General features: G+C 39.1%; 2 protein-coding genes across 3 annotated transcripts in view; one reads left to right on the forward strand and one right to left on the reverse strand.

The window, feature by feature from the left end:
- Nucleotides 1-790: 790 nt before the first annotated feature.
- On the reverse strand, nucleotides 791-2,428 carry LOC109520780 (adenylate kinase 4, mitochondrial-like). The gene is made up of 3 exons (XM_019878260.1): nucleotides 1,848-2,428; nucleotides 1,599-1,717; nucleotides 791-1,310 (listed from the first exon to the last, which is right to left on the reverse strand). The coding sequence occupies exons 1-3, from the start codon at nucleotides 1,899-1,901 to the stop codon at nucleotides 1,184-1,186; spliced, it is 300 nt and encodes a 99-aa protein (XP_019733819.1). The 5' UTR covers nucleotides 1,902-2,428; the 3' UTR covers nucleotides 791-1,183.
- A 7,449-nt stretch (nucleotides 2,429-9,877) lies between these two features.
- Nucleotides 9,878-24,700, forward strand: part of bmal1a (basic helix-loop-helix ARNT like 1a) — a 35,668-nt gene continuing 20,845 nt past the window's right edge. For both annotated transcript variants that reach the window (XM_019878224.1, XM_019878225.1), the window contains exons 1-2: nucleotides 9,878-10,029; nucleotides 23,044-23,221. The gene's annotated coding sequence lies outside the window, so the exon portion shown is untranslated. The remainder of the gene's footprint in view (nucleotides 10,030-23,043; nucleotides 23,222-24,700) is intronic.

Raw genomic sequence — 24,700 nt, forward strand, 5'->3', positions numbered from 1 at the left:
GTGCGCTCTTTTGGGGTGCCTCCCCCCCCCCCCCCCCCCTGCCATGGCTTGAGTTGCACATGATACGCATATCACGTGTCACTATGAGAAAAATACAGAACGAAAGTCAATCACTGCATACATAACAAAACCATAAAAGTACAAATATATACCGGTAATGTTTCCTGACCTAATTTTCAAATCTATCGGTATAATGTAGGCCAAATGCTAAGAGAATAGCTGTGTTTATGCTATATTGTCTGAACGTATTCACAAATACGTTCGAAAAGATTTAAAATGTATTCACGAGTAGGTTCAAATGTATTTGCCAGTCAAATTTTTTTTACTCCACATTCCGTACGTATGGGACAAATTGTTTGGAAATAGCAACTATATCGATGGACTGTAGCCCGTCGACTGCCCAAAGGCAGCTGGGATAGACTCCAGCACGCGCGCGACTCTCATGAGGAGATGGATGGATAGACTACGTGTTTGTCAGTTCTCTATAGCAGACAGTCTTGACCATTTCCTTTGAATTTTCTGGGATTTTTAACTGTACGTCTGAGAAGGTACTTTATGGATTTTTAATGAGACTTGATTTGAGATTATTGAATACAATGACACGTGTATATTGGATTAAATGAGTTCATTTCCAAATTCAACTTTGGAATGATTTTCCTCACCCCTACGTAACAGGTTTCTTGTCAATCTAAGTCATACGGTCTGACTTAAAGAATACATTGCATAGCTTGTGGCGGAAATACTGCTAAGGAAATCCTTCCTTTGTGGTTGACATATTTCTTCCTTTTGCTTTTTCTGTCTTCTAACCTGCTTGTTCGCTATTTTCTCCCATGCAGCTCCAGTTTAGATTGCGTGTTATGTGATTGTCGATGTTGCAAGTTAATATCTGTTTGTATAGAATAGCTTCTATTGATCAAGTTAGCTATTCACTAAATACCGTTTCAGTAAAGTACTGCAAAGATCCACATGCACACCTCAAATTAAAAAAAAAAAAATAAAAAAATCATCATCTGCAAAACCCTCATATGAAATTTGGGTGAAAACAGATTTGGTCCTGCCATTTCTCAACTCCGCTGTCAGTGAGGAACCCGAAAGACAAACATTCCAGCATTGAAGAAGATCAATCCACATGTTCTACTTTCTTACTGATGATTTTTGAAATCTTCTCTCAGTCTTCTCAAAGTCAGGGCGCCTGGCTTTGATGGTTATCCAACGGCTGTGCGTGCATCTTTGTGCTGAGGAGGGAGTTGATGTAAGGCCAAATCCGATCCGTTTCGGTACCAGAAAATGAGTGGAGGATTCCTTGTGACCTGAGTGCAGAAGTAAGAAAACAAGTTGCAAGTGTAATGGGACATTTTCATAAAAGGTCATAAAATGCTTTGGTTAAATCCTAACAAGGCAATCAAATAATCATAACAAAACCGACCAATCAGTCAGAGTGCTGTGCTTTTATTGGTCAAATAAAACACATTCAGTTTCTATTTATTCCTTCAGTGTCTAATTGTTTTTTTTTTTTTTTTTTGGAATACGAAGGGAGATGTGTACATAAACTGTGCATCAGCTTTTCTTGCAGATAATGAAAACAAGAATTGACTGACTTGTATAAATCGATGACGGGTTTAGCCACATCTTTGTAATGTCTCAATCTTGCCATCAAAGCTTCTGGTTTGTCATCATCGTGCTGGATCAGTGGTTCCCCTGTGATGTCATCTTTGCCCTTTGAAGCATCACACAATGAACAGAGAAATAATAAAGTCAGATCTCAATGGACCAAACAGGCCAGCCCAGTAAAAAAATGCACGAATAGTCTGTATACAGTACTTGGATAAAAACAAACTTCATCTTACGTGGGAGCGAGTGTAGCCCCATGAAATGCAGCTGCCAGGGTAATATATGCACATTCATGTTATTGAGTGAATAGTATCGCATGTTTTAAATGTTATCTTCTTTTAGGTGGTATGCACAATCCTGTCATACTTTTTTCAGTGATGGTCCTAGTACACAGTAAGTCGTATTGATAGAAGAGAGAACGATCAAGTGCCTCCTACATTTTCTGCTCATGAGTTCCATGTAATCGATGAGTTATGACATAAAACTGAGGCGCCTTTTCTGTCACATGATCTGCGCTCTTCTGCATAATAATGTTGCACAACAATATGACTGACTCATTTTCCTGTGGTAACTCAAAAATTGTTTCTGTTGAGCCAAGTCTCGATTGAGCTTCAGTACTGAAGTAAGTATTTTCACTTCACTGCAAGGCACACTGGCCATTGAATGGAAAGAAGTTTGCTTGATAGAAACATTTTTTTTTAAATTGCATTCAGTAACACCCCTGTTGATTGTACACACCTATATGTGTATGATATATTGTCAAAGGTGAGTAGTGTAGCCACAAATTCACTTCAAGTAATAGTTACTTTAGAATATGAATCAGGAAAAAGTAAAAAGAATTTCACCACATAATGATATGGACATGTCCTCACTGTAAATGAAAAATGGTTGTCAACTGACCGACCTTCTTTAAGTCAGAATTGTCTGAAATTTACTCAGGAAACAACACATTAGGCTCACCCAGCAGAAATTACAGTCATACATCGGTTATCGACCATAATCCCTTCCAGAAGGCTGTTCGAAAAGCGATTTGTTCGAAATCCGAAACTATTTTATTAGCCCAGGATTAGGGGCTAATACACTATGCATAAATTAAAAAAAACAGCCAGATTTGTGTAAATCACAACAAACACGTCTGCTCACAATGAATGTTACATGAGAAAGTGTCCTTGTGTAAGTAGGCCAAGAGGAGTCGAGTGGCGTATTCGGGTTTGTTCAGTTTGGTTGGAAACCGGTTTTCGGTCGTAATCCGAGGCGTAAAAATCTCAAATTTTCTGGTCGAAAACCAATTTGGTCGATAACAGAGACGTTACATTGTGTGTGTGTGTGTCTGTGTCTGTGGTTGTGCGACTCCCTTGCTCCGTTTAATTGGTCAAACATGACAAGTAGTTCCATTCAGGGGTGTGGCCAGAGATTTTTCAGTGGGGTAGCCAGGGTAACACAACGCCTTGATCAGGGATGGCCTACACAGAATTTCTAAGCGCGGTCAAGGCGTTGAAGATGTATTGTTTGGTAGCATCAGTATTGCATCTCCGCTTTTTGAGATGATGTGGTACCGTTGGCTTCTTCAAGCCGTTATCTCCAACTCTCACTGGAGCGGTTCGCAGCAGACTATGCACCTCCAAATCTGAGACCATGGCCCTCTGAAGTAAGAATAATTATACTGTGTTGTTTTTCCATGTTTAAAGATGTTTCGCAATAGCTCGCAATAGCTTTGTGCCGCAATGGCTCGCAATAGCTTTGTAGTCTTTGTATAAACAGCAATGTCATAGGATGTTTATGATGATGAGCAATGTCATTTGTTAAGAACAAAGATAGCGTGACGTCAGGCACGCTTAGACTATAAAAGGAGAGCTTCGGATACTCTTAGTAGAGCCGAGAATTAGGAGAGTCGAGAATCAGCAGAGTCCAGAGTCAGCGGAGTCAAAAGTCCAGAGTGGTATTGAAGCTCGCTCTACCTGGGGTGTTGGCTCTCCATCCTATTGACGCACGGTAAGAGCTAGGTACTATTCTAAGAGCTCGATACACTGGTATTTGCTTGTTTGACATATTCTGTGGCGCTAATAAACGTGCAATTTGTTAGTAGCAGATTTGTCTCTTGTGTTTCATTTCTGAGTGCCTATCTCCAACGAACCTATTCTAAATTTGATACTGAGCCAGGGCGAGGTATCAGAAATGTTTTAAAACAGCCCACAATAAATGGACACTCGAAATGTATTATAAAACTGGACTACTACTATAAAATAATTAGATTGTTCAGGTCTGTGTGAGTGCATGAGGCAATTATTTGCCTCATGCAGTGCAATATTTTCTTCGCATAGGACCAACTGTGCAGCTCAATTAATTTTTTTGTATTTTATCTTTTTGAAAGGGGAAGTAAAAATAAGTTTGCACACATGAATACCCTTATAACTGGACTGCGGCTGTGTTCACAAACTGTCACATTCAAACTATTAAATGGGACTCACTTCACACCTGCCGCCACACAAGTGACAATGACGAACCTCATATCAATTCCACTGTTATAGTAGCTTTTCCTTGCATTTTCATTTGTTTTCTCGCAGGTAGCCTGGGTTAATCCTAACACTGACTGCTTTTGCAAACTGTTCCATTGTTCCCTCAACCTTGTCTGAAGAAAAACTGAACCAAAGCATTATGCTGCCACCACCATGCTTCGTTGCATAGGAATGGTGTTGCTTTGGTGATGAAAAATGTTGTGTTTGCGCCAAACATATTTTGGGAAATTTTTGCCCAAATGTTCAACCTTGGCTTCTGCTGTGTCCAGTAAGTTTAGTACAATGACAGTGTATCAACGGTCCTTTATTCCGATGGCTGTCACGTGTACACATTAACTTAATACAAGCTTAGGCAAAATACGGCCCAGGCTCCACATCCAACCCGACCTTAGTCTCTGACTGACACCGACAGTGACCATGAAGTCGAGGTAAAATGTAAAATATAAAATGCCTTTATTTTGAAAGTTGCACTGTACCTACCTGACCACAAGCCACTACTTTTTTCCCCCACTTTTTAAAGCATGCTGCTTTTCACACAGCCAAAAGATTTACAGGTAGCCTCATAACCTTTAACCAATGAAATCAGCGAACACGTCACAGTAGACCAATGAAAATGTCCAAGTCCGCCCTTATACAAAAGTCATTGGCATAGTTCAGTGGGAGCCTTGAATGGTGTACTGTAATCTTTTACCAAAAGTGGCTGCATACAAAAGTGAATGTAACGTAAGCATAACACCAACAAGGGGTTTGCCATTGAAGTAGTGTCAACAAAGTAACTACTGTATAACCAACAAATTTTCAAAGGCTATTGGCTTGTGCATGTTGAAGTACACAGCTCCAGCTCATCTGCAAATTTGTCTCAGCATGTAACTGTCACCAGCGACAACAAAACAGCGACTGAGAATATGTGTATGAAGGACTTTTGGGGTTGTTGAAGAGGGCTTTGCTGGGTTAAGTGCACGGTAAGAGAAAGATAATGACAGATTCTGGGAGGCTACTCTGTAACTAGCTGTTTAGCATTGTTTGGAAAAACATTTGAAACTGAATGAACAAATAATCATTATATTTTGGTACAAACATACCAATAATGCACTCTAAGCATTAATATAAATCTTATAAACATGCATTCAGTCTACTTACAGAAATCGCATCTTAACATTCACCACTAGTATTATCCTCCGGTGCTCTCAGTCATGCTGAATTTGAGTTCACAATAAACATAAATGTAGGTAAAACACGAATAATGCAATCGAAGCATTCATATAAACTAGTGGCATCAAGCAACTGGAATGTTTGAACTAATTAATTGCACAATTTTACGCAATCATCACAATTATCAACTATTTTCTTTTAACACATTGAAGCTTGTTATATATTGAGTCAAATTTTGGAATTCAGGTAAAATGCAAAGAATATTTCCATTCAAAGACTGTTCTAATAGTTCAATACTTTTCCTGTAAAATACAACTGTTGAACAAAACAATCAAAAGTGGCTTAGCTTTAGAGGCATTTTTCTTGTATTCTTAAAAACAATAGACACAGGGAGGTCATTTGAGCAGGGTGTTTTGCTCCGAGATGAAGCGCCATAGATGTACAAATAATATGGTATTTGACTTTGGCTTTTCAAGGTGCGCAAACGATTTGGGATAACTCCAACGAGCAACTTTTCTAAAGTAAAACTTTATTAAAGTCCATCTTTGTCTTCGTGCCAGTGACTCTTCTCTATGTTTGACTGCAAAGTGAGTCTAGGTCAGCTGCCACAGGAAGTAAACAAAATTTAGTTCATTTTGTAACGCTCTATAAAATTTAAACTCCAAAGTTAACACTTTAACTTTGACCACCCTAATAAAAACCTTTTAAACATAAATATATAAATCTTATGTTACATTCATACTGCAGGATGTGCTACCTAATTCGGATTTTTGTTCAATCTGATCTTTTTATGTACTCGTTCACATTAGAAAAACAAATGCGACTCCTAATGTTAACACAACGCCTGACGCCGAGTGACATGCACCAAAGAAAACGGTGTCACATGGCAAAGTCTTTCGGGAAGTAAGTATGACCCCACGTGTATGGGTTATTTTATCATCTCATATCGCTAGAGTCGCGAGGCGAGAGCGATTAGAAGTATTTTGGGAATATGAGGCAACCCTTGATCCTTTCATTGAATTTAGACGTCTACTAAATATGACGTAATAAATGAACTGTCCCACTACACAGTGCAGAGGTGCAGGGTTTGATTCCGGCTCCAACCATCCTGTGTGGAGTTTGCATGGTCTCCCTGTGCCTGTGTGGGTTTTCTATGGGTACTCCGGTTTCCTCCCACATTCCAAAAACATGTTTCTTAGGTTCTTAGTATTTTGTATTACCATACTGATGTATCATTGCAGCTGTCGCTCTCTACATACTTGTACAACTAGAATGTCTCAGCACGAAAGCACTGAAGGACTTCTCTGCATTATTGCAGGTTAATGGGATACTCTAAATTGTCCCCCCACCGGCAACTCTCGTGAAGAGAAGCGGATTGGAAAATGGATGGATGGATGTTAATGATGCACCTACCTCATTAGCTATAAGATGTAGTAAATATAGTTCTTGTCATATGTAAGGTATTGATTTATTTCCTTCATAGGTATTTGACTTTCATCTACAACATATCAGAATCTTTGACTCACTCCAACATTACTGTCAAATTAGTAATGGCGACATGGACCTTCTCAGGTAAAGAGTTAGACACACCATTTGTTATTCATTTAAGTCAAGTATGTGGCATAAAGTGCATAAACAATTATTGCCAAAGTATTATGTTCTTTAGAAATGTATTCAGAAATTAAGATGGTCTTGAAGGATGGAGAGTGATCTATCCCCCTCAATGGAATTTTCGTGTATTCTCTGAGCTAGCTGTTGATTCATTATGCAGATTTGCATGCTGTTCAATGCAAGTATGGTATGATTTTAGCAAGTGATTTATTTTTCTTCCCAACTAGGCAGCTTGGTGGCCCGTGGGGCGAGTGGTTAGCGCATTGACCTCACAGTGCAGAGGTACCAGGTTCAATTCCAGCTCCGGCCTCCCTGTGTGGAGTTTGTATGTTCACCCCTGTGCCTGCGTGGGTTTTCTCTGGGTACTCCAGTTTCCTCCCACATTCCAAAAACATGCTTGGCAGGTTAATGGAACACTCTAAATTGTCCCTAGGTGTGAGTGTGAGTGCGATTGTTTGTCTCTGTGTGCCCTGCGATTGGCTAGCAACTGGTTCAGGGTGTCCCTCGCCTACTGCCCGAAGACAGCTGGGATAGGCTCCAGCACGCCCCGCGACCTTTGTGAGGATAAAGCGGTTCAGAAAATGGATGGATGGATGGATGGATGGAAACTAGGCAGCAGAAAAGGACGTACATCTTGAACCACGAGGTCACAGCAGAGACTCTTACACTTAACCAGTGCAGGACTGTAACTCTTTATGATACTTCTAACATTCTAAAGAATGTCAATGTAGAGGGAAGAAGAGTTTCTGCTTTACTGCTTAAAAGATAAATGATATATAACAGAGAATTGTTCCACAGGACTTTCCACCAACTGCTGAGGTGTTACTTAAAAAAAGAAAAAAAAAGAGCAACAACTTTAACAAGCTGAGGCAAAAGATGATGTCAAACGTTGCCTGGCCTGGAGTATATAATAATTTTGTTCCATCGGGCAACTGGGTCGACCACGTATCTACAACAAGAATGAAAACCTAAATATTATGACATACACACTACACACAGTGGACTATAAAATCTGAAGTAAGGAAACATACTTTCAGACATAACAAACAACCATTAGTTAAAGTGAACTAACTCACTATTACATTACACCCAGAGCTGTTACAAATTGTACATTTGTCCCGCATCTGTCTGTCAACAGGGTTTTACATGAAATAAAGCACTACCCTTCGGTGGGTGTACGAGTTGCAACAAGTGTTTGCCTTTCTAGTGCGCTGATGTGGAATGGGCCTGAATGTCAACAAATTTCAATTGTGGGTACACGAGCAACTATGAAGTTAGATGCACACCACATTCTGGTCTCAGCGACATTTGTTGTCTTTGTTTTTCTTAAAGAGTATGAGGTTGGTTTCCACTCCAATGCCTCGTAATTTTCAGGGTGCTTGTCATTCATCTATTCATCCATCCAATCATTTTCTAATCCGCTTATTCTCACAGGGTCACAGGCACGCTGGAGCTGATCCCAGCTGTCTTTAGGGTACACCCTGAACTGGTTGCCAGCCAATCGCAGGGCACACAGAGACAAACAACCATTTGTGCCCACACTCACACCTCTGGAGAATTTAGAGTGTTCCATTAACCTGCCACGCTTGTTTTTGTAATGTGGGAGGAAACTGGAGCACCCGGAGAAAACACACACAGGCACTGGGAGGACATGCAAACTCCACACAGGAAGGTCGGTGCTGGAATCAAATGCTGCGCCTCTAAACTGTGAGGCCGATGCGGTAACCAGTCGACCACCAGTCCGTGTGTATTTGTGTATACTGCAGGGGTCACCAACGTGGTGCCTGCGGGCCCATGAGGACCACATCAATAGCCCGCCAGTGCTAGGATTGTGATTTGCTAGTAGAAATTATGATTTAAAAATGCAAACACTGGCAGTATTGTGAGACATCTTTAAGATGATCAGAGCCTGAAAATTAAAATCATTAAGTATTAAAAATAACACATTCTAATATCATTAAATGTAATTTGTACTGATGTTATTTCAGACGTGTATCAATTTGGTAGCCCTTCACACAATCAGTACACACGAAGTAGCTCTCACTCTCAAAAAGGTTGGTGACCCCTGGTATACTGTATATACAGAGCTGCATCTTCTGATGGAATCTGTGACCGAGTACCAATTTTTGCAAACCTTCTGATCACTGTATATGGCTGTATGCTACATTTTAATAGAATCAAAACAGATTTTGCCACAAGAGTTTGAGTGGATTTTAACTACGAGTAAGGTATGGTGTGAAAGCCAGTTCAGATTGAGTTTAATTTCATACCTACCTGAATCTGCTATTGCAACACAAACTATATGAGATGGATAGTTCTTTGAAGGAATTTGAAGAGAGGGAGTGGCCCACACTTGAGGACAATAGCTAATTCATCTTTACTCTCGAAGCTCTATCGATTTAAAAAAATCCAATGAGTGGTTTATGATACCACTGTATGTCTGCTAGAACATGCAATTAAATTGTATTGATCAAAAGCAGATGAAAAGGTAACCACCACAATTCTTGTATTTTGTTGCCTCCAAGGTGAAAACGCCATCTACGACATCATGACTAATACTATTCTGCATTATTAACCATGCACCTTTTGAATGACGTCAAAAGTACATTGAGAGAGTGTTGTGGTCAAATAACGTGATTTCAAATTGCAAACTCCCCCTTCACCGATTTTTCATTCCGTATGACTGACACGGGTCACGTTACAGCACAGTCACGTGTGTCACGATGCGGATGCTGCCAGTGCCACTCCATTTTACGTGACAACGCACGTCACAAGAGGCCTTCAAGAATTGCATTCGAGAGACTCAGCACCACCTAGCGTCGTGAATCGACTCGTCTTGCAGTGGTCACCACGGGAACTCTCACACTCTAGTAGCCTCTGCATTTCCTTTGACGAAGGCTGTTAATTGGTCGACTGCAACGTCCGTTATGGTTTGCCGTCCGAAGCGCCTTTCTGATTGGCCAGAGGACAGCCAATGGCGCTAGCACTACTGCCATTGGTTGGAAAACTAGGTTAGTGGTCCGACAGGCATGACGGTGAAGAGAAACTGGGTCACCGATTGAAAATCGTTTATGTCACAGTTCTTTGACTTTCTATAACACATTACCCAGCGGTCTTCAATGGATCGTCAAATCGTAATGTAAGTATCACATGTAAATCAGCATGCGCACTGTCTCTGTTGTATATCGGAGACTTCTGCCTCTCCGGTGTTCATCCATGATGATGTATGTCGTCGATGTTTTCCCAGCGTTGGGAAGGAGGGACAGATTAGCTCGCTGGCCAATTCTTGACATTTAGCGTTCTGCGGCTGGTAGTCAAATGGCGTTATTAGTCTATTGAAATAAATGTTGTAGTGGTGAAATGAATGGGAAACCACCCATGGGTTAACGTTGCGTAAATACAGCTAATCGAATCTTTTAAAGGAAGCGCTGGAATTTTAAACCTCTGCCTGTGCGTGTTTCTAAAATATGTCCAGTGCTAACGACCAGGTGAACAATGCTGCCTAAAGCTAAGACGTTAGCTATGTAAACAGGCCTCGGTGAGCAACTAGTGCACTTTTTCTTCGAGAGCATCCTCTCTGTTCTGAAAACTTCAAGACCCTATATGTACTATTTCCGTAAAGCACGCGGCGAGGTGTGGTAGCAGCCCACCCTTAGCCCCGAAATGCTTCCATACGTCAGGCTCATATTTGGTCATGAAAATCGTTACAGTTTTGGTTGGCACTGGTTGTCGAAATGGGACGCCAAGCACTGTTGTGTGGGCTTCGAAGGGGACTCACGATTCGAGATTTATGTTTTAGTGTTAAGCTTGTACTCGTCCACTTGAAGCCGGCATAATGAGATTGCTGTCATGCACATTATGGATTCGTGATTTAAAGCAAATTCTCAGAAACAGTAAAAAAATAAATAAAACAAGAGCCTGATAAGTTTTGTTTTCATTTTGTAGCTTATTTGATTAACATTTTGTTTAAGAACCAAGAGGTCTGTTGTGAACTTCAGACTTGTATTTTTGCTGATATCCAGATAGCAACCTCCTTTGTCATTAGTGTTGCCACGAAGGCATCATGATAAGAGCAATGTTCTGTGACTCAGCAGTGGAGTACCGTGGTAATTGTGATTTTTTTTTTTCTTCTCCACGTTGATGTTGACCCCTCCAGGATGCACATTACAGTCACTAACGGTGTGCCACAAATTCACAAATTGTGGTGTCCAACTTGCACAATTAAAGCTTTCACAAAATGAAAGCTTCACTATTTACATAGCAGAAAGCCCAATTTTTGAGATCCTTTGTGGTAATTTGTCCTAAAATCTGCATATTTTTAATTTGAGTTGTAAAAATATCCACTGCACAAAGTTTGTGCTGCTTGAAACTCGCAAGCTACACTTTTGTAATCACAGTATTATACTTTTCTGTCATGACTACTGGCACAACTATATTTGTGAGCACAACGCAGATTGCAGTTTAACTTGGATCACATTCAAGTTTGTGGTAACAGTGACACAGCACCTGAGATATCAACATGGTCCAAAAATTGGTTTAAGTTGTGACATTTTTTGAATTAAATGTTGATTAGATGTCAGTTTTGTTTAAGCCAGACTTAGTAATAATATGTATTTAGGGGCACAAATGGACTTGAACATGTCCGACCAAAAAAAAAAACAAAAAACTGTTTTTTAAGAGATTCCTGGCATGAGAACAAAGACGTGACAAGATCATTAGAACTATAAACATGTAACGAGCTCACATTGAAGTAAAATAAATATACACATATTTGTTGTACTGTAGTTTATTAACATATGGAAATAGTTGGCTGGCATGTAAATGCTGTGCCGCATCATATTGAGATCGTTTTTTTAATATTTTTATTTCGCGACATGAGAGGGTCAGAATGTTAACAGCAGTTTTTTATGTTACTGAAGGCTGATTGTTTTGTTGAACAACTTTTATGGTCCATAATATACAATAGAATTGGAAAAAAAATAGACAATACCCCACACTGATGCATCAAGTACCGGTACCAGTATTGTACTGTGAATTTTCCATCCATCCATTTTGAAAACTGCTTATCCTCATAAGGGTCGCGGGCGTGCTGGAGCCTATCCCAGCTCTCTTCTGTCAGCAGGGGAGGTACACCCTGAATTGGTTGCCAGCCAAACGCAGGGCACACATAGCTGAACAACCATTCGCCCTCACACTCACACCTAGGGACCATTTAGAGTGTTCAATCAGCCTGCCATGCATGTTTTTGGAATGTGGGAGGAAACCATAGTACCCAGAGAAAACCTACGCAGGCACAGGGAGAACATGCAAACTTCACACAAGAAGGCTGGAGCTGAAATCGAACCCTGCACCTCTGCACTGTGAGGTCTGTTTCCTCCAAAATATGAAAATTGCAAAAGTAATAATGCTTTTTAAGAATAAGACACATCTTTACTAACTACTGACCAACATCTCTTTTGCCTCAATTAAAAAAAAAGAATCATGAGAAACATTTTCATCTTCACCTTGAAAAGTTTCGGAATAAGCATCAACTAAGAAATGAAAGTAAGTACGGTTTCAGAATTCAAAGAGCTACTGCAATGGTAATAATTGAGGCAATAGAAGAAATTACAAATGCACTTCATTTTAAAAATGCTGTTGGTGTTTTTGTTGATTTATAAAAAAAGCTTTTGACACAATTAATCATTCAGTCATGCGAAAAAAGCTAGAAAATTATGGAATTTGGAGTGTAGCTGGACGATGTTTAAGTTACTTAAAGCAGGGGTCCCCAACCTTTTTTGCCCCACTGACCGGTTTATGTCAGACAATATTTTCAGGGACTGGCATTTAAGGTGTGGTGGAAATAATACAACAAAATAATATGGTATGAGCTGCATGAAAACTGTGGTGTTTTCGAAATATAATAATAAACACAAGGAGCGTCTAATCTGGCCGCAACACTCCGATCGCTATGGCAATGTTTAATGCCTTCAAAATACGATACAACGCAAATTCAAAGTGCATGAAAATGACGACTCACCACAGCCCCGAACTTGATTTTCTGCAACCAGACGGTCCCATTACGGGGTAATAGGAGACAATGACACCACAGGTGTGTTGTTTATGTCCAGTGTACTTCGTAATTTTGTTTTAGTCGCCATAGCTGCAGAAAACCCCCGCCTCACACAGGTAGGATGTCGGAAATAGCAACAGTGCTATTGTGGCGATCTCAGAGTATTCAGCCATAACTTTAATCCAGTTGTCTCGAACGTACTTTTAAGGCCGCCGTCATTTGCGATCTCCAGCAGTTTTTTTACTCATTTTGCGAGCTCCGGCGTTTTGTTTTTAGCGTAATCGGTCACGTGATGGAGAAGCGTGGCTTGACGTGTGTCAAGCGTGACACAGATGGATGTAACGGAGAATCCGGTAATTTTTCTAAATAAAACATCTTTCTTATTCCGAAATAAATAAAACGGAATTAAGGCAAGTTCTTTCTGTGCAGCCTGGTACCAAATGCCCTGCGGACCAGAACCGGTCCGTGGACCGGCGGTTGGGAACCAATGACTTAAAGGATAGGGTTCAAATTAAAAATGGGGCAGTATATATTTAATATATAAATTAAAATATACATGTAATATATATACTTTTTAACATTTCTTGTAGGATCGGCGCTGGGGCCAAACTTTTTAATTTGTACATCAATGACATCCTGAATGTATCCAAAGTACGAAAATGTATTCTTTCTGCAGATTTAATATTTTCTGTATTCGTGATAAACTGTAATTATAATGAGGTCATAGCTACAGTGAACAATGAAGTATATTGAAAAAGTGGAAGCCCATAAACAAATTATGCTGAATCACGAACAAAACCAAGCAATATTGTTTGATAAAACAAAGCACTGTTTGGTAATTGAATAATGGATTCAGGATATTGATAATAAATTGTCTTGGAAACCTCATGTCAGACACATAACAAAAATTCCAAAAAGCCTCTCAGTCTTAAATAACGTAAAACCATACCCTGATGAGGAGGCAGTACGTATTTTCTATTGCACTTTGGTTCTCCCATACTTTATAAATTGTTTTGAAATTTGAGGAAATACCACCAATCTATTCGTCACCCTACAGAAACATGTGGTGGGGATCATTCACAAGGCCAAGTTAAAATTTCAGGATCTTGTGAAATAAAATACTACTATAATCTTCTATAAAGCATGCAAGAAAATATTACCGACTAATTTAGAAATGTTTTATTCTAAATTAGCAATATTTACCTGTTTGTCCCATTGTCAAGGGAAACACAGGATGCTGAGACGAGAGGGGAAAAAAAAGAAACCACGATTCGATCTGTTTCTTCTTCAGTAGTTGTTCATTATTATTATTATTAACATTCTTGACCTACTGTGTGGAAATATGGGAAAACGCCTGAAGAACAAATACACTCCGGGTTTTGAAAATACAGAAAAAGAGACATTAGAATTACCAATCGATCTAAATACACTGAACCAACAAATCCACAATTTATTAAATTGAACACAGTTAAATTTTATGATCTGATTGAGTTTAAAGTAGCACAATTAATGTACAAAGTGTACACAACAGCCTGCTCTGCTACAATACTCAGTTGTTTGAGACATGAGGGAGTTGCTATAATTTCAGGGTACTAGCTTCGACAAAAAATTCAAAAGAAGAAACAGGGAGCAAAGGTGTTTCTGTAATAGGTGTTAATTTGTGGAATAATTTTGGAACTGACCTTAAACGGTCTGAATCTCTTGTTGTGTTAAAAAAACATGCAACCCCCGCCAATATAAATTAGCTTTAAGTTGGATAAATTGTTTAAATGCTGTAATTTTTTTTTTTTTTTTTTTTTGGTGTGTTAAATTGAGTACTGTGCTAGAATCTATCCTTGCAAAGCCCCTGTACCTACCATACTTTGTAGCCGTATGTACACAGTACGCATTAAATGTAATTGCAGTTGTCTACTTGAGTAGGTCTGTATGTTGACTTTTTTCCTTTTTTTTTCGTTTTGAAATATATTCTACATCAGGGTTGTCAAATACGTCGATCGCGATCGACCAGTAGCTCGTGGAGTCATCCCAAGTCTATCGCGAAGAGGGGAAAACCCACCAACCCAAATCAATTGTGTGTGTGTGTGTGTGTGTGTATATATATATATACATACATACACAGAAGGGCAAATGACACCGCAGAAGGGCAAATAAAGGAACACTCAGAAGTAAATCGTGTGGTGTGTGTGTGTGTGTGTGTGTGTATGGATGATATATATATATCATACACACACACACACACACAATGTTAATAACATGCACATTATTATTGAATACTTTTTGTTGCTGAGAAATTACTGCTCCACACTTAAGCACATTTGTCAGTAATTAGGAATGCACGATCACTATCGGACCGATAATTATCCAGTCATCTCGTTACCTCTGCGTCCCGTGTCCTAGACGCATACTTTTCCTGCGGGACGCACAGTTCCAAATAATGTGCGTTTTTGGGACGCAAGGAAATTTCTCAGTCAAAATAAAAAATAAAAAATTATGGTACATCGTTTTTTTCCATCAACGCAGTGTCGCAGTTCGACAATCGCCGCCATTGTTGTTTTGATCTCGCATTATGTAATCTCGCGTGACGAGATTTCCGTTCTCGCGAGCTCGAGGCCAGGACATTGGCCTTCAACCTCGCGGAAAGTAGACGATTGCCAAGTTGTGTAACGTTAAAACAAATGCTGCGAAAGTTTATTGCGGAGATATCACAGAGGAAGCAGCTAAAGTTGGATAGTTTTTTGCGATGATAAGTTGACTTTGAGAAAGCCTTGCATCATTGGAAGCAGAGTAAAGAGAGGAGAATTTATGAACTCAAAGACTGAACCATGGGATGAAATAAGAACCTATTTCTCAGTAAATCTTGTATGCCTGAATTATTAAAAATTTTGCAGCATTTGTTTATAAGAAATAAACCTATTATCAATGTACCTGTATATTGTTGTTGTTTGTGTGATTATCATATGAAATTGAATAAGTAGACCATTTCAGAATTCGAAATTTGGGACTCTCTAAATGCATAATGGGACTCATACTTTTCTGATCAGCGAGTCCCTGGAACTCGCTGGGGTTAAACTGTAAAATTATCACTGATCATCAACCCAATGTTGGGGAAACATGACATCACTTGTATCCGACTGATATCAATAAATTAGGCTGATATCGAAAGCCACCTCAAATACACAAAGGTTGGTCTGGTTACTTTAACTTTAAGGGTCCAAGCATCTGCTGCATGAATGTGCAATGAGCCATTTGTCAACACAGCTTTATTTCCACCAGGCTCGAGGCCAGTGATTCCCAACCTTTAAGTTCGAAAAATCGCGTGGCACACCACCAAACAAAATTGTCACTAAAAGAGGATACATACAGCATGTCAATTTCATACTTTTTGACATCGAATAGAAGATCATTTCTTTGTTCTTTCTGGAACTACAAGTTGCTAACCTAGATAGAGTTACAAAGATCCATTATTTGCGCACCAGTGAAGTGAAATTTGATCATTTCTGGTTGGGAATCGCTGCTCTAGGCTGCGGCCAAATATCACGATGTTGTCACTGAAAAATGGCCAATAGCACTAACATTTCTGTTTTCATGCTTTTATTTAAAAACGTGTGTGCAATGTGCGTTTTTGAAATGTAAATAATAATTTTGTGAGTGATTTAACTTTGAGGTCATAGGTAATGATAGTATACCAGCTTTTGAGAGTTCAGAAAATAGAAAAACAAGCAACTGTATGTTGTCGCTGTCCACTTTTTTATGTCATCCCCCTACTCTGCTAAATTAGGTAGAAGCAGGATTGAACTATCTTACGTTCAAGAACAGATATACGGTATTTGTAGTACAGACGCTCCCCGACTTACGAACGTCCAAGTTACGAACAACGGTTTATACGAACATTTTTACGGGTATGTCGAAAAAGAAAAGAAAAAGTTAGATTTTGTATTGTGCGCCTTTTTCTGAGTACAGTACAAGTGTAGTGCTTCTTTCCGCCGCTAATACTGACGTGAGGCGCTGTGAGAGCTCGCCCAGCATCCACCCCGAATCCGGCTTCCTCTGCCCAGTTGTTAAATATCTCGTGCATCCATTATTCAATATAGTTGGTGAAAAGCGAAAGGCTTCTAGTGAGAGTGGAAGTGTAAAGAAGAGGCAAGCCATTTCATTTCAAATGAAAGTGGCAATAATCAAGAAGCTTGATGTGGGTGAGAAAATGGTGAGCGTTGCACGTGCATAAAACATGAATCATTCGACCATCGGTACCATTTATAAACAGAAAGATCGCATAATGGAACACGTGAAAGGTGCAGTGCCGATACAATCGACGATCATTAGCAAGTAAACATAGTTATATAAGCCTTAAACATACATTCCATACAAAATATAGCACTGAAGCAACTTAGGAACGAATTCACCTTACGAACGATCGTTCGGAACGTATCTCGTTCGTAAGCTGGGGAGCGTCTGTATACAAAAAAACATGTCAGTATCAGTGGAAAAAAACTGTTTTTGTGCATCCCTATCAGTAATACAGTAAAAATTTGATTTACTGTGTGTACCCCTACATTTTATACTTGTGCCACGAAAATTACAGGTTGAAGGCCACCGTGCTCTTCGTAAATAATAAAAAGAAATAAAACTTATTAGTCTGGAGCTCTGGCTACAATATTTCAATTATGGTGCGCACCAAACAAGTGGACCAGTTTTGCGACATCACCATTAGATTTTAAAAGCCCATTGTTAAGGTGCTTCTTCATATCGTTTTCTTCCTGTATTACCAGTATCATTTGGAGTTACTCTCTGAAGCGTGGTGAGACCATATTAATGACTTTGTTCCTTGTGTTTTCTGCCTTTTCTGTGCTGTGTGAGTAATGTCCATTTTATCTTATTCTACTTGATGTGAAATGCAGTTGACTTTACACAGATCAAATTGGCTGAATCAAATTAGTGAATATTTTGCATTTGATGTAAAATCGGTCTTTGATTGTAATGGTTGAATTTGCCAGTTTTGTCATTGATTGGAATAAAACACGACAGCAAACAAAATCTCGTCCACTCCAGGGACTTTCTGTGATGTCATCGTTATTAATACCGTCAGATATATACTTGACACAAATTTCATCATTCTAGCATTCCAGCTATATGGAACGCTACGATGTCTTTGAAATGAATCAATCAAGATGTGCGCTAAGTTCAGCCTCTGAGCTTTAATTTAAGAGTATTTACATCCAACTCAGTTGAACGGCGTTGGAATTGCAACGCAATCTCCATGAGCCTCCACCCTGTTCAGGGATCAAAAGTCATCGGTCGAAGTAACATAACCATAAAACTGATTTCCACTTTTTAATACTTAGTTCCAGATGTTTTGCAATCAAGTACAGCCTGAAGTCTCAAACTCGTGGACATGATGTCAACCGAGCAGTGATTGCTGGCTTTCGTCTCTTGTGATGCTCTGGCAGCGCCTCTGCTGCAGCCATCTTCAGTTCCTGCTTGTTCTTTGGGAATTTCGTTGAAATTTTGCATACAGAAAATGAAATACATGTTAAATCCTATTCAGGTCGGTTTATTGACTTGGACATTGCACAACATTCTACTTCTTTGCATTTAAAAGCTTATTGGTTGCCTTTGCAGCATGTTTTGGATTATTGTCCATCTGCATTGTGACATGACCTTCGAAACATTTGGCTGTATATGTGTGGATCATAGTAACCGTACATGCCCACACCATTGCACTTGCACCACAATTTTTCTCTGATGAGGTGGTATGGTTTGGACTTGAGCAGTTCCTTCTCTACTCCATACTTTCCTCTTGCTGTCATTCTGGTACAAGTTGATCTTTTCCTCATTTGTTCATAAAATGTTCCAGAACAGTGCAGGCTCTTTTAGGTGTTTCTTGGCAAAGTATAATCTGGCCTGGTTTACACCTCTCGGTAAAACCTCAGTATTTCCTCTGAAGTCGTGGAATTGTTAATTTACAGATATAGCCATCTCCCGGAGAGTGTTCTTGATCTGGCCATCTGTTGTGAAGGGTGTTTTTTGACAAGGGAAAGGATTTGTTTGTTACATACCACATTTGTTTTCCATGGTCTTCCAGGTCTTTTGGCGTTGCTGAGCTCACTGGCGTGTTTTTTTTTTTTTAAACAATGTTCCAAACAGTTGATTTTGCCAAACCTAATGTTTCTCATGGGTTTGTTTTGATTTTTCATCCTAATGATTGCTTGCTTTGCGTATAGTGACAGGTCTATGGACTTCATATTGAGAGATGATATTACCAGCTGCCAAATGAATATACCACACTTGAAATGAACACGAGGCCTTTTATCTGCTCCTTCTAAGTGAAATAATCAGGGAATGACAGCTGAGTGGCCACTTGTCCAATTACTTTTAAATTAATATTACAAAATACAAATTGCAAAGTTCTTTCAGTGAACAATACACGGAATTTAGTTAAACAATAATACAAGGAGCAGAGATATGTTATCTTCATTTCTTGTGCAGTTGTTTTCAAGAGCACAAGGGCTGAGTTCAAACGAAACATCGCCCCCCCCCCCCCAAAAATACAATTGGAAGAGGATGTCAACAAGGACAACGAGAATAACTGGGATCACAGTAACCATTTTGAATTACCCTTATGCTGGACGTAATGCTTGTTACATTTTGACCACAAGCGTTCACAATTTCACCCGGTTGAGAGAACAGTCGGTAATGGAAGCCCAGTGAGGCTCGAAGTTCCACTGTAATCTGTTCCAATACCTTTGTCACTTAAAGTGTCTGGCTTCAAACAAAAGATGCTCTGAATCCCAAATTTTTAGTATACAACAGAAACAAAGGAATTGACCATACTGTTTCATTCACCGTTTTATTTTTGGAGGGGATTGTATAACCAGTTGAAAGCTTTTGTAACAGATTTGATTACAAAATAAGTAATAAAAATGCATGATTCGTGCTGATGCCATACCAGGATAATATCAACGTCGGTCAATACTCAGGGTTGCAATATCGGTGTCATATTGGAAATTAAAAATTTGCTTCAGGACATCCTTAATTTATATTTGTGTGCCGCCATCCTTCTTAAAACTGTTAAATGAATTCACTAATCAGTTCCATAAGTGCATTTAATGGTTAAGTTGTGAAATCCGTTTTAACCATTTGTTTTACATCTGACGGTCATGTTTTAGTTGATCTAAGGTGGGATTGTGTGCATGTGCGTGCGTGAATGTTTTTTTTTTTTTTGGTTCATGAATAGGCTGATGACAGGTTCTCCGAATGGGTGTAGACTACTGCAATACGGAAATGAAACTGAATGGCTTGTTGACTCACTGACTTTAGGAAAGAATAGATTTGGAATGGAAATTGAGGCCAGCTGGTTTAAGACCATTGAGCCCTGCTGACCTAGTTTTTACTCCGGCACGAGTTCTTTTCAGTGGCACAGTGGTTTTCTTCTTCCTGGCTAGATCTTTGTCTTAGTAAGCCTCCAACCAGGCTCTTTTAACTGCCAATGTGATGCTTTTTATTTCAATATCACTTTTTTATTTCACCTATTTAAACATTCAGGTCACCATACCCTCAAACATGATCTCTGCTGTCATGTAATTTTGAGAACTTTTGTTGTGGAGATCTCAAAAGTCAAAATCAAAACTCAGGACTGTATTTTGAAAAAATAATTACATTTGTACATTCAATATATTATATGCACCTCTTTTCTGAATCACTTAACCTCAATATTAATATACATCTAATCTTCGAGGCCAGAGGTCCCCAACCTTTTTTGCCCCACGGACCGGTTTAACTTCAGACAATATTTTCAGGGACCGGCCTTTAAGGTGTTACGGATAAATACAACATAATAATATGATATGACCTGCATGAAAATTGTGGTGTTTTTGAAACAGGTTAATAGAACACTCTAAATTGTCTGCAAGTGTGAGTGTGAGCGTGGATGGTTGTTCGTCTGTGTGTGCCATGTGATTGGCTGGCAACCGGTTCAGCCCCCGCCTACTACCCGAAGACTGCTGGAATCGGCTCCAGCACCCCCCGCGACCCTAGTGAGGATAAAGCGGTTCGGAAAATGAATGAATACTATTTTGGTATTCATTGTTGGATATGCTCCACTTGAATACAGTTCCAGGGAGACCTCTGTGAAGTGTACTCCATCACCCAAGCACTTAATTCGGTTTTTCAAGATGAATAACATTAATTTAGCTAAGCAAGTAGCATGGCGTCTCTGTCTTTATCTCTGATATTTACTCCTTGCAATCCCTTTGTGAGGATGATACTTGTACGAAACCCACAACGTGTTTAGCAGGCAGTAGTCAAAGCTCGTTGATGCACTTGCTAACTGCTGCCATGTTTCGTCTCGACCTGCCAAATACCAGCAACATAAACAGCTCAACGAACCTTTTTGGGATGGTCACAGCTGTTGAAATTAAGGAAAAACTTAAAAATCTGTGATTCTCAGTTTTGATATTGTTTGTGTTTTGCTGAGGCTCAAAATTGCAAACTGCTTTGCTTGTGTAGTTTGAACGTGTAGCCAGCATGCTGTAAGGGTCTTTTTTTAATAGGTATTAATAATTACTGGTTTGTTGGTATTAGTTTATTCTTTGCCAAAGCAGTAGTATTCGTTATTTGCACTCACCCACCTCGTTATTAATTTTCATTGACTATTAGATTTAAATTTGCACCGTAGGTCTGTCATGAAGGATGACTAATACTGTATACATGATTCACTTCCTCATATTGTTGTTGAGTCTGCCAACTAGTGGCAGCGGTTGGGCCGAAGATTGTTCAGTGAAAGCATTTCTCTGTCAAATCAAGCGTTTCTTGGCAACCTTGTATGCATTTTGCCACAGTTGACAAAGACATTCGGCATGATAGTCGAAAAATGACACGATAGAGTCTATTGTCATCACAGTACATATCATCATATCGCCCAGCTCTCGTTTCCACTGATTCTTGGTTGATTTTTGGAAGATGACCAAATGTTGACCAGAACTAAAAGGCATTGTGTCTCTCCACCTGACTTCAATCTGGCATTTCGGTCAAGATATTTTATGCAAAGAATAAGCCAAGTAAAGATTAGCCATACTGGTAGAAAATACAAAGATGATCAAAATGTGGACACACACAGGTAGGTGTAATGGGGCTTTAACTTGTATGGAACTTTAAGTACAGTGGTACCTCTACTTACGAAATTAATTGGTTCTGGAAGAAATTTCTTAGCTAGAAAATTTTGTTAGTAGAGACATGTTTTCCATGTAAATGCCCTAATCCGTTCCAAGCCCCCCCTTCCCAAAAAATTCAGACATAAATGTTTTTTAAAGCATGAAAATGCATCAAAATATGTAACAAATACGTCTTACAGTTAGATTATTGATATTAATCGTATTATTATACGTCTTACATCAGAGTTGTGCATCATGTAAATAAGAGTACAATAAAGAATAAAAATGATGGTCATTTAACTTTTCACTGCGTCCTCATCGTTTTTTTTACCATCTTTAGTTCATGTCCTTTCTCAGTGCTGGTTTTTGCCTGGCGTTTTGTAAAGAACTGATCCAAGGACATTTGCTTTTGTTGGCTTTTAACAATCCTTCGAAAATGTCCAAGGCATAGTGAGCGATCGCCTGACTGGTGAACACGTTTACTGGGTGATTCACATCTACGTAAAACTATCAGAACGCCTAATGGCCCGAGGGACTAATGACAAGGACGCTGCACAGACACATATCTATCTATTTATCTGTCTACACACACAGACACATACGGTAGAGATCCCTCTTAGCCAATGCGGGGCCAGTAAGATGCTAGGTAATAGCCAATGGCAGAGCAGCTATAAGTATGTTGCGTTCAGGAAACTCGGAGCTGTGAGTAGCAGCCCATACTGTAGTTCTACCTTTCGAATCTTGAAATTTCTTTTGGAACAAGAGGCAATATTTTCCTATTGAGGCGTTTTGTAAGTTGAAAATTTTGTATGAAGAGACATTTTTATGTAGAGGTCCCACTATATCTTGAACTTGAAATTCACCGTCTGTTGATTCCGCATTTTTTTGAAATTAGAAGTGTCTATTTGTTAGATTTGATTTATCTCTCACTGATCTTCTCATCTCTTTCCAGAGTTACGCTGGCTTCACCTGGTACTTAGGGATCAGATCAGATTGGGAGCACATTACCTACCCACCAGACATCATACAAGATTTAAGCCATCTGCACTGATCTGCGTACTACTCGGCCAGTCAAGGAGGCCTGTTCCTGTTTCTTATCCAGATAATTCAAGTAGCTCTTTCCCCATTATGTAAGTATTGCACTCTCATGGAGCATCAGTTATCTTAATTTTACGTTTGTATCCATGTTTGTATTTAGGACTGAGCGATTACGGAACCCCCCCCCCCCTCCCCAAATCATTTTGATTGATAGTTTATCATTATTAAAAAGGTTATTTGTTGATTTCAAAATTATGTGTTCAACTACCAAAATTCAGGATAGATGAGGAAGAGTCTATGCCCTAAAGTATTGCCTTTCTCTATATCTTTCTCCAGCGATTGTGTGTGAATATTGGTTATTTGAAGGAGTATCACCCCTGGAAGTTGGTTGGATTTAACATTGCATTTAGTATTAGTACTGGCCATCTTTCTAAAAAGATGTCTTGCATTTTAATATACAATGTGTTTAATTATTTTTGTTGTGTGTTTGATTTTACAGTCAAGTCCAACTGACATGGCATTCAACAGCTCAAAGAATGCTTGTTTTTCTTCGATTATATTTTTATCATTTGTGAGAAGCCAAACTCAGACTAGATTCCGATTAATTACCCACCCTTGTTTGTATTTCTGTATTCTGGTGGTAATTTTTGAACATAGTAATTCAATCCAATACCTTTTACTACTCGGGGTATCAATATAAGTGCAATATAGTATACATGTAGAGCGGGATTTTTCCTGCGTTCAAAATTGTGTGGGAAATGACGAGGGAAATACAGACGGATTAGAATGATTGCAGGACTGATGAGTGATTTCACATGTACATTCAAAGTAAGGAAGCTCGCTGTGCGAAGCGGAGTGTACAAAAGCTTTCATGGTGGCCTACTGTAGATGCATGTTTGTGGGTGCTCCTGGTTCTTACTGTTTTTGTACTATTTCCTAACTTGTTTATACACTGTCGATTGCCCAAACATTTGTAACTTATCTAGTGAACGGCAATGGAAACATGTTTTGACTGCCTTTCGTTCCTCACATACCAGACCCGACCAGACGGCAGTGAGACCAGCGTACGTGCAGAAAACGGATTTCACTATGTTTTGTCCATCAGAGATCATGCGGAGGAGATTACAATTTAATGGAAATGGCTATGTCAATCCAAAAATGTCAGTTAATTACGCATCATATGAGACTCTTTTAACTTAAGCTCTAATTTAGGAACGGAATGATTTTACTGTAAAATGTCAATATTTCTCGTCAAAGTAATAGCAACATTAGTAGCTGTAAAAACTCATGCAAACATGAATAAAAATAACATGAATTCCTCTAAATGATGTACATGTGTACATGCACTTATTTCATATGCTTAAGTTGTTTAACTTTTAGATGGGCTCATGTGATCATTTGATTTTTGTAGACATAAATTTTTTTTGTGTTATTAGTGAAAAAATATTTTACCATCCCAATGTATGATCTGAGTAAGAGTCAATAACCTGACTTTCATATTGCTTGAACAAAATATTGACTTGACCCCACTAAGATATATATATATATATATATATATATATATATATATA

The sequence above is a fragment of the Hippocampus comes genome, unplaced genomic scaffold (assembly GCF_001891065.2).
Source record: "Hippocampus comes isolate QL1 unplaced genomic scaffold, H_comes_QL1_v1.1 scaffold37, whole genome shotgun sequence".
Classification (NCBI taxonomy): domain Eukaryota; kingdom Metazoa; phylum Chordata; class Actinopteri; order Syngnathiformes; family Syngnathidae; genus Hippocampus; species Hippocampus comes.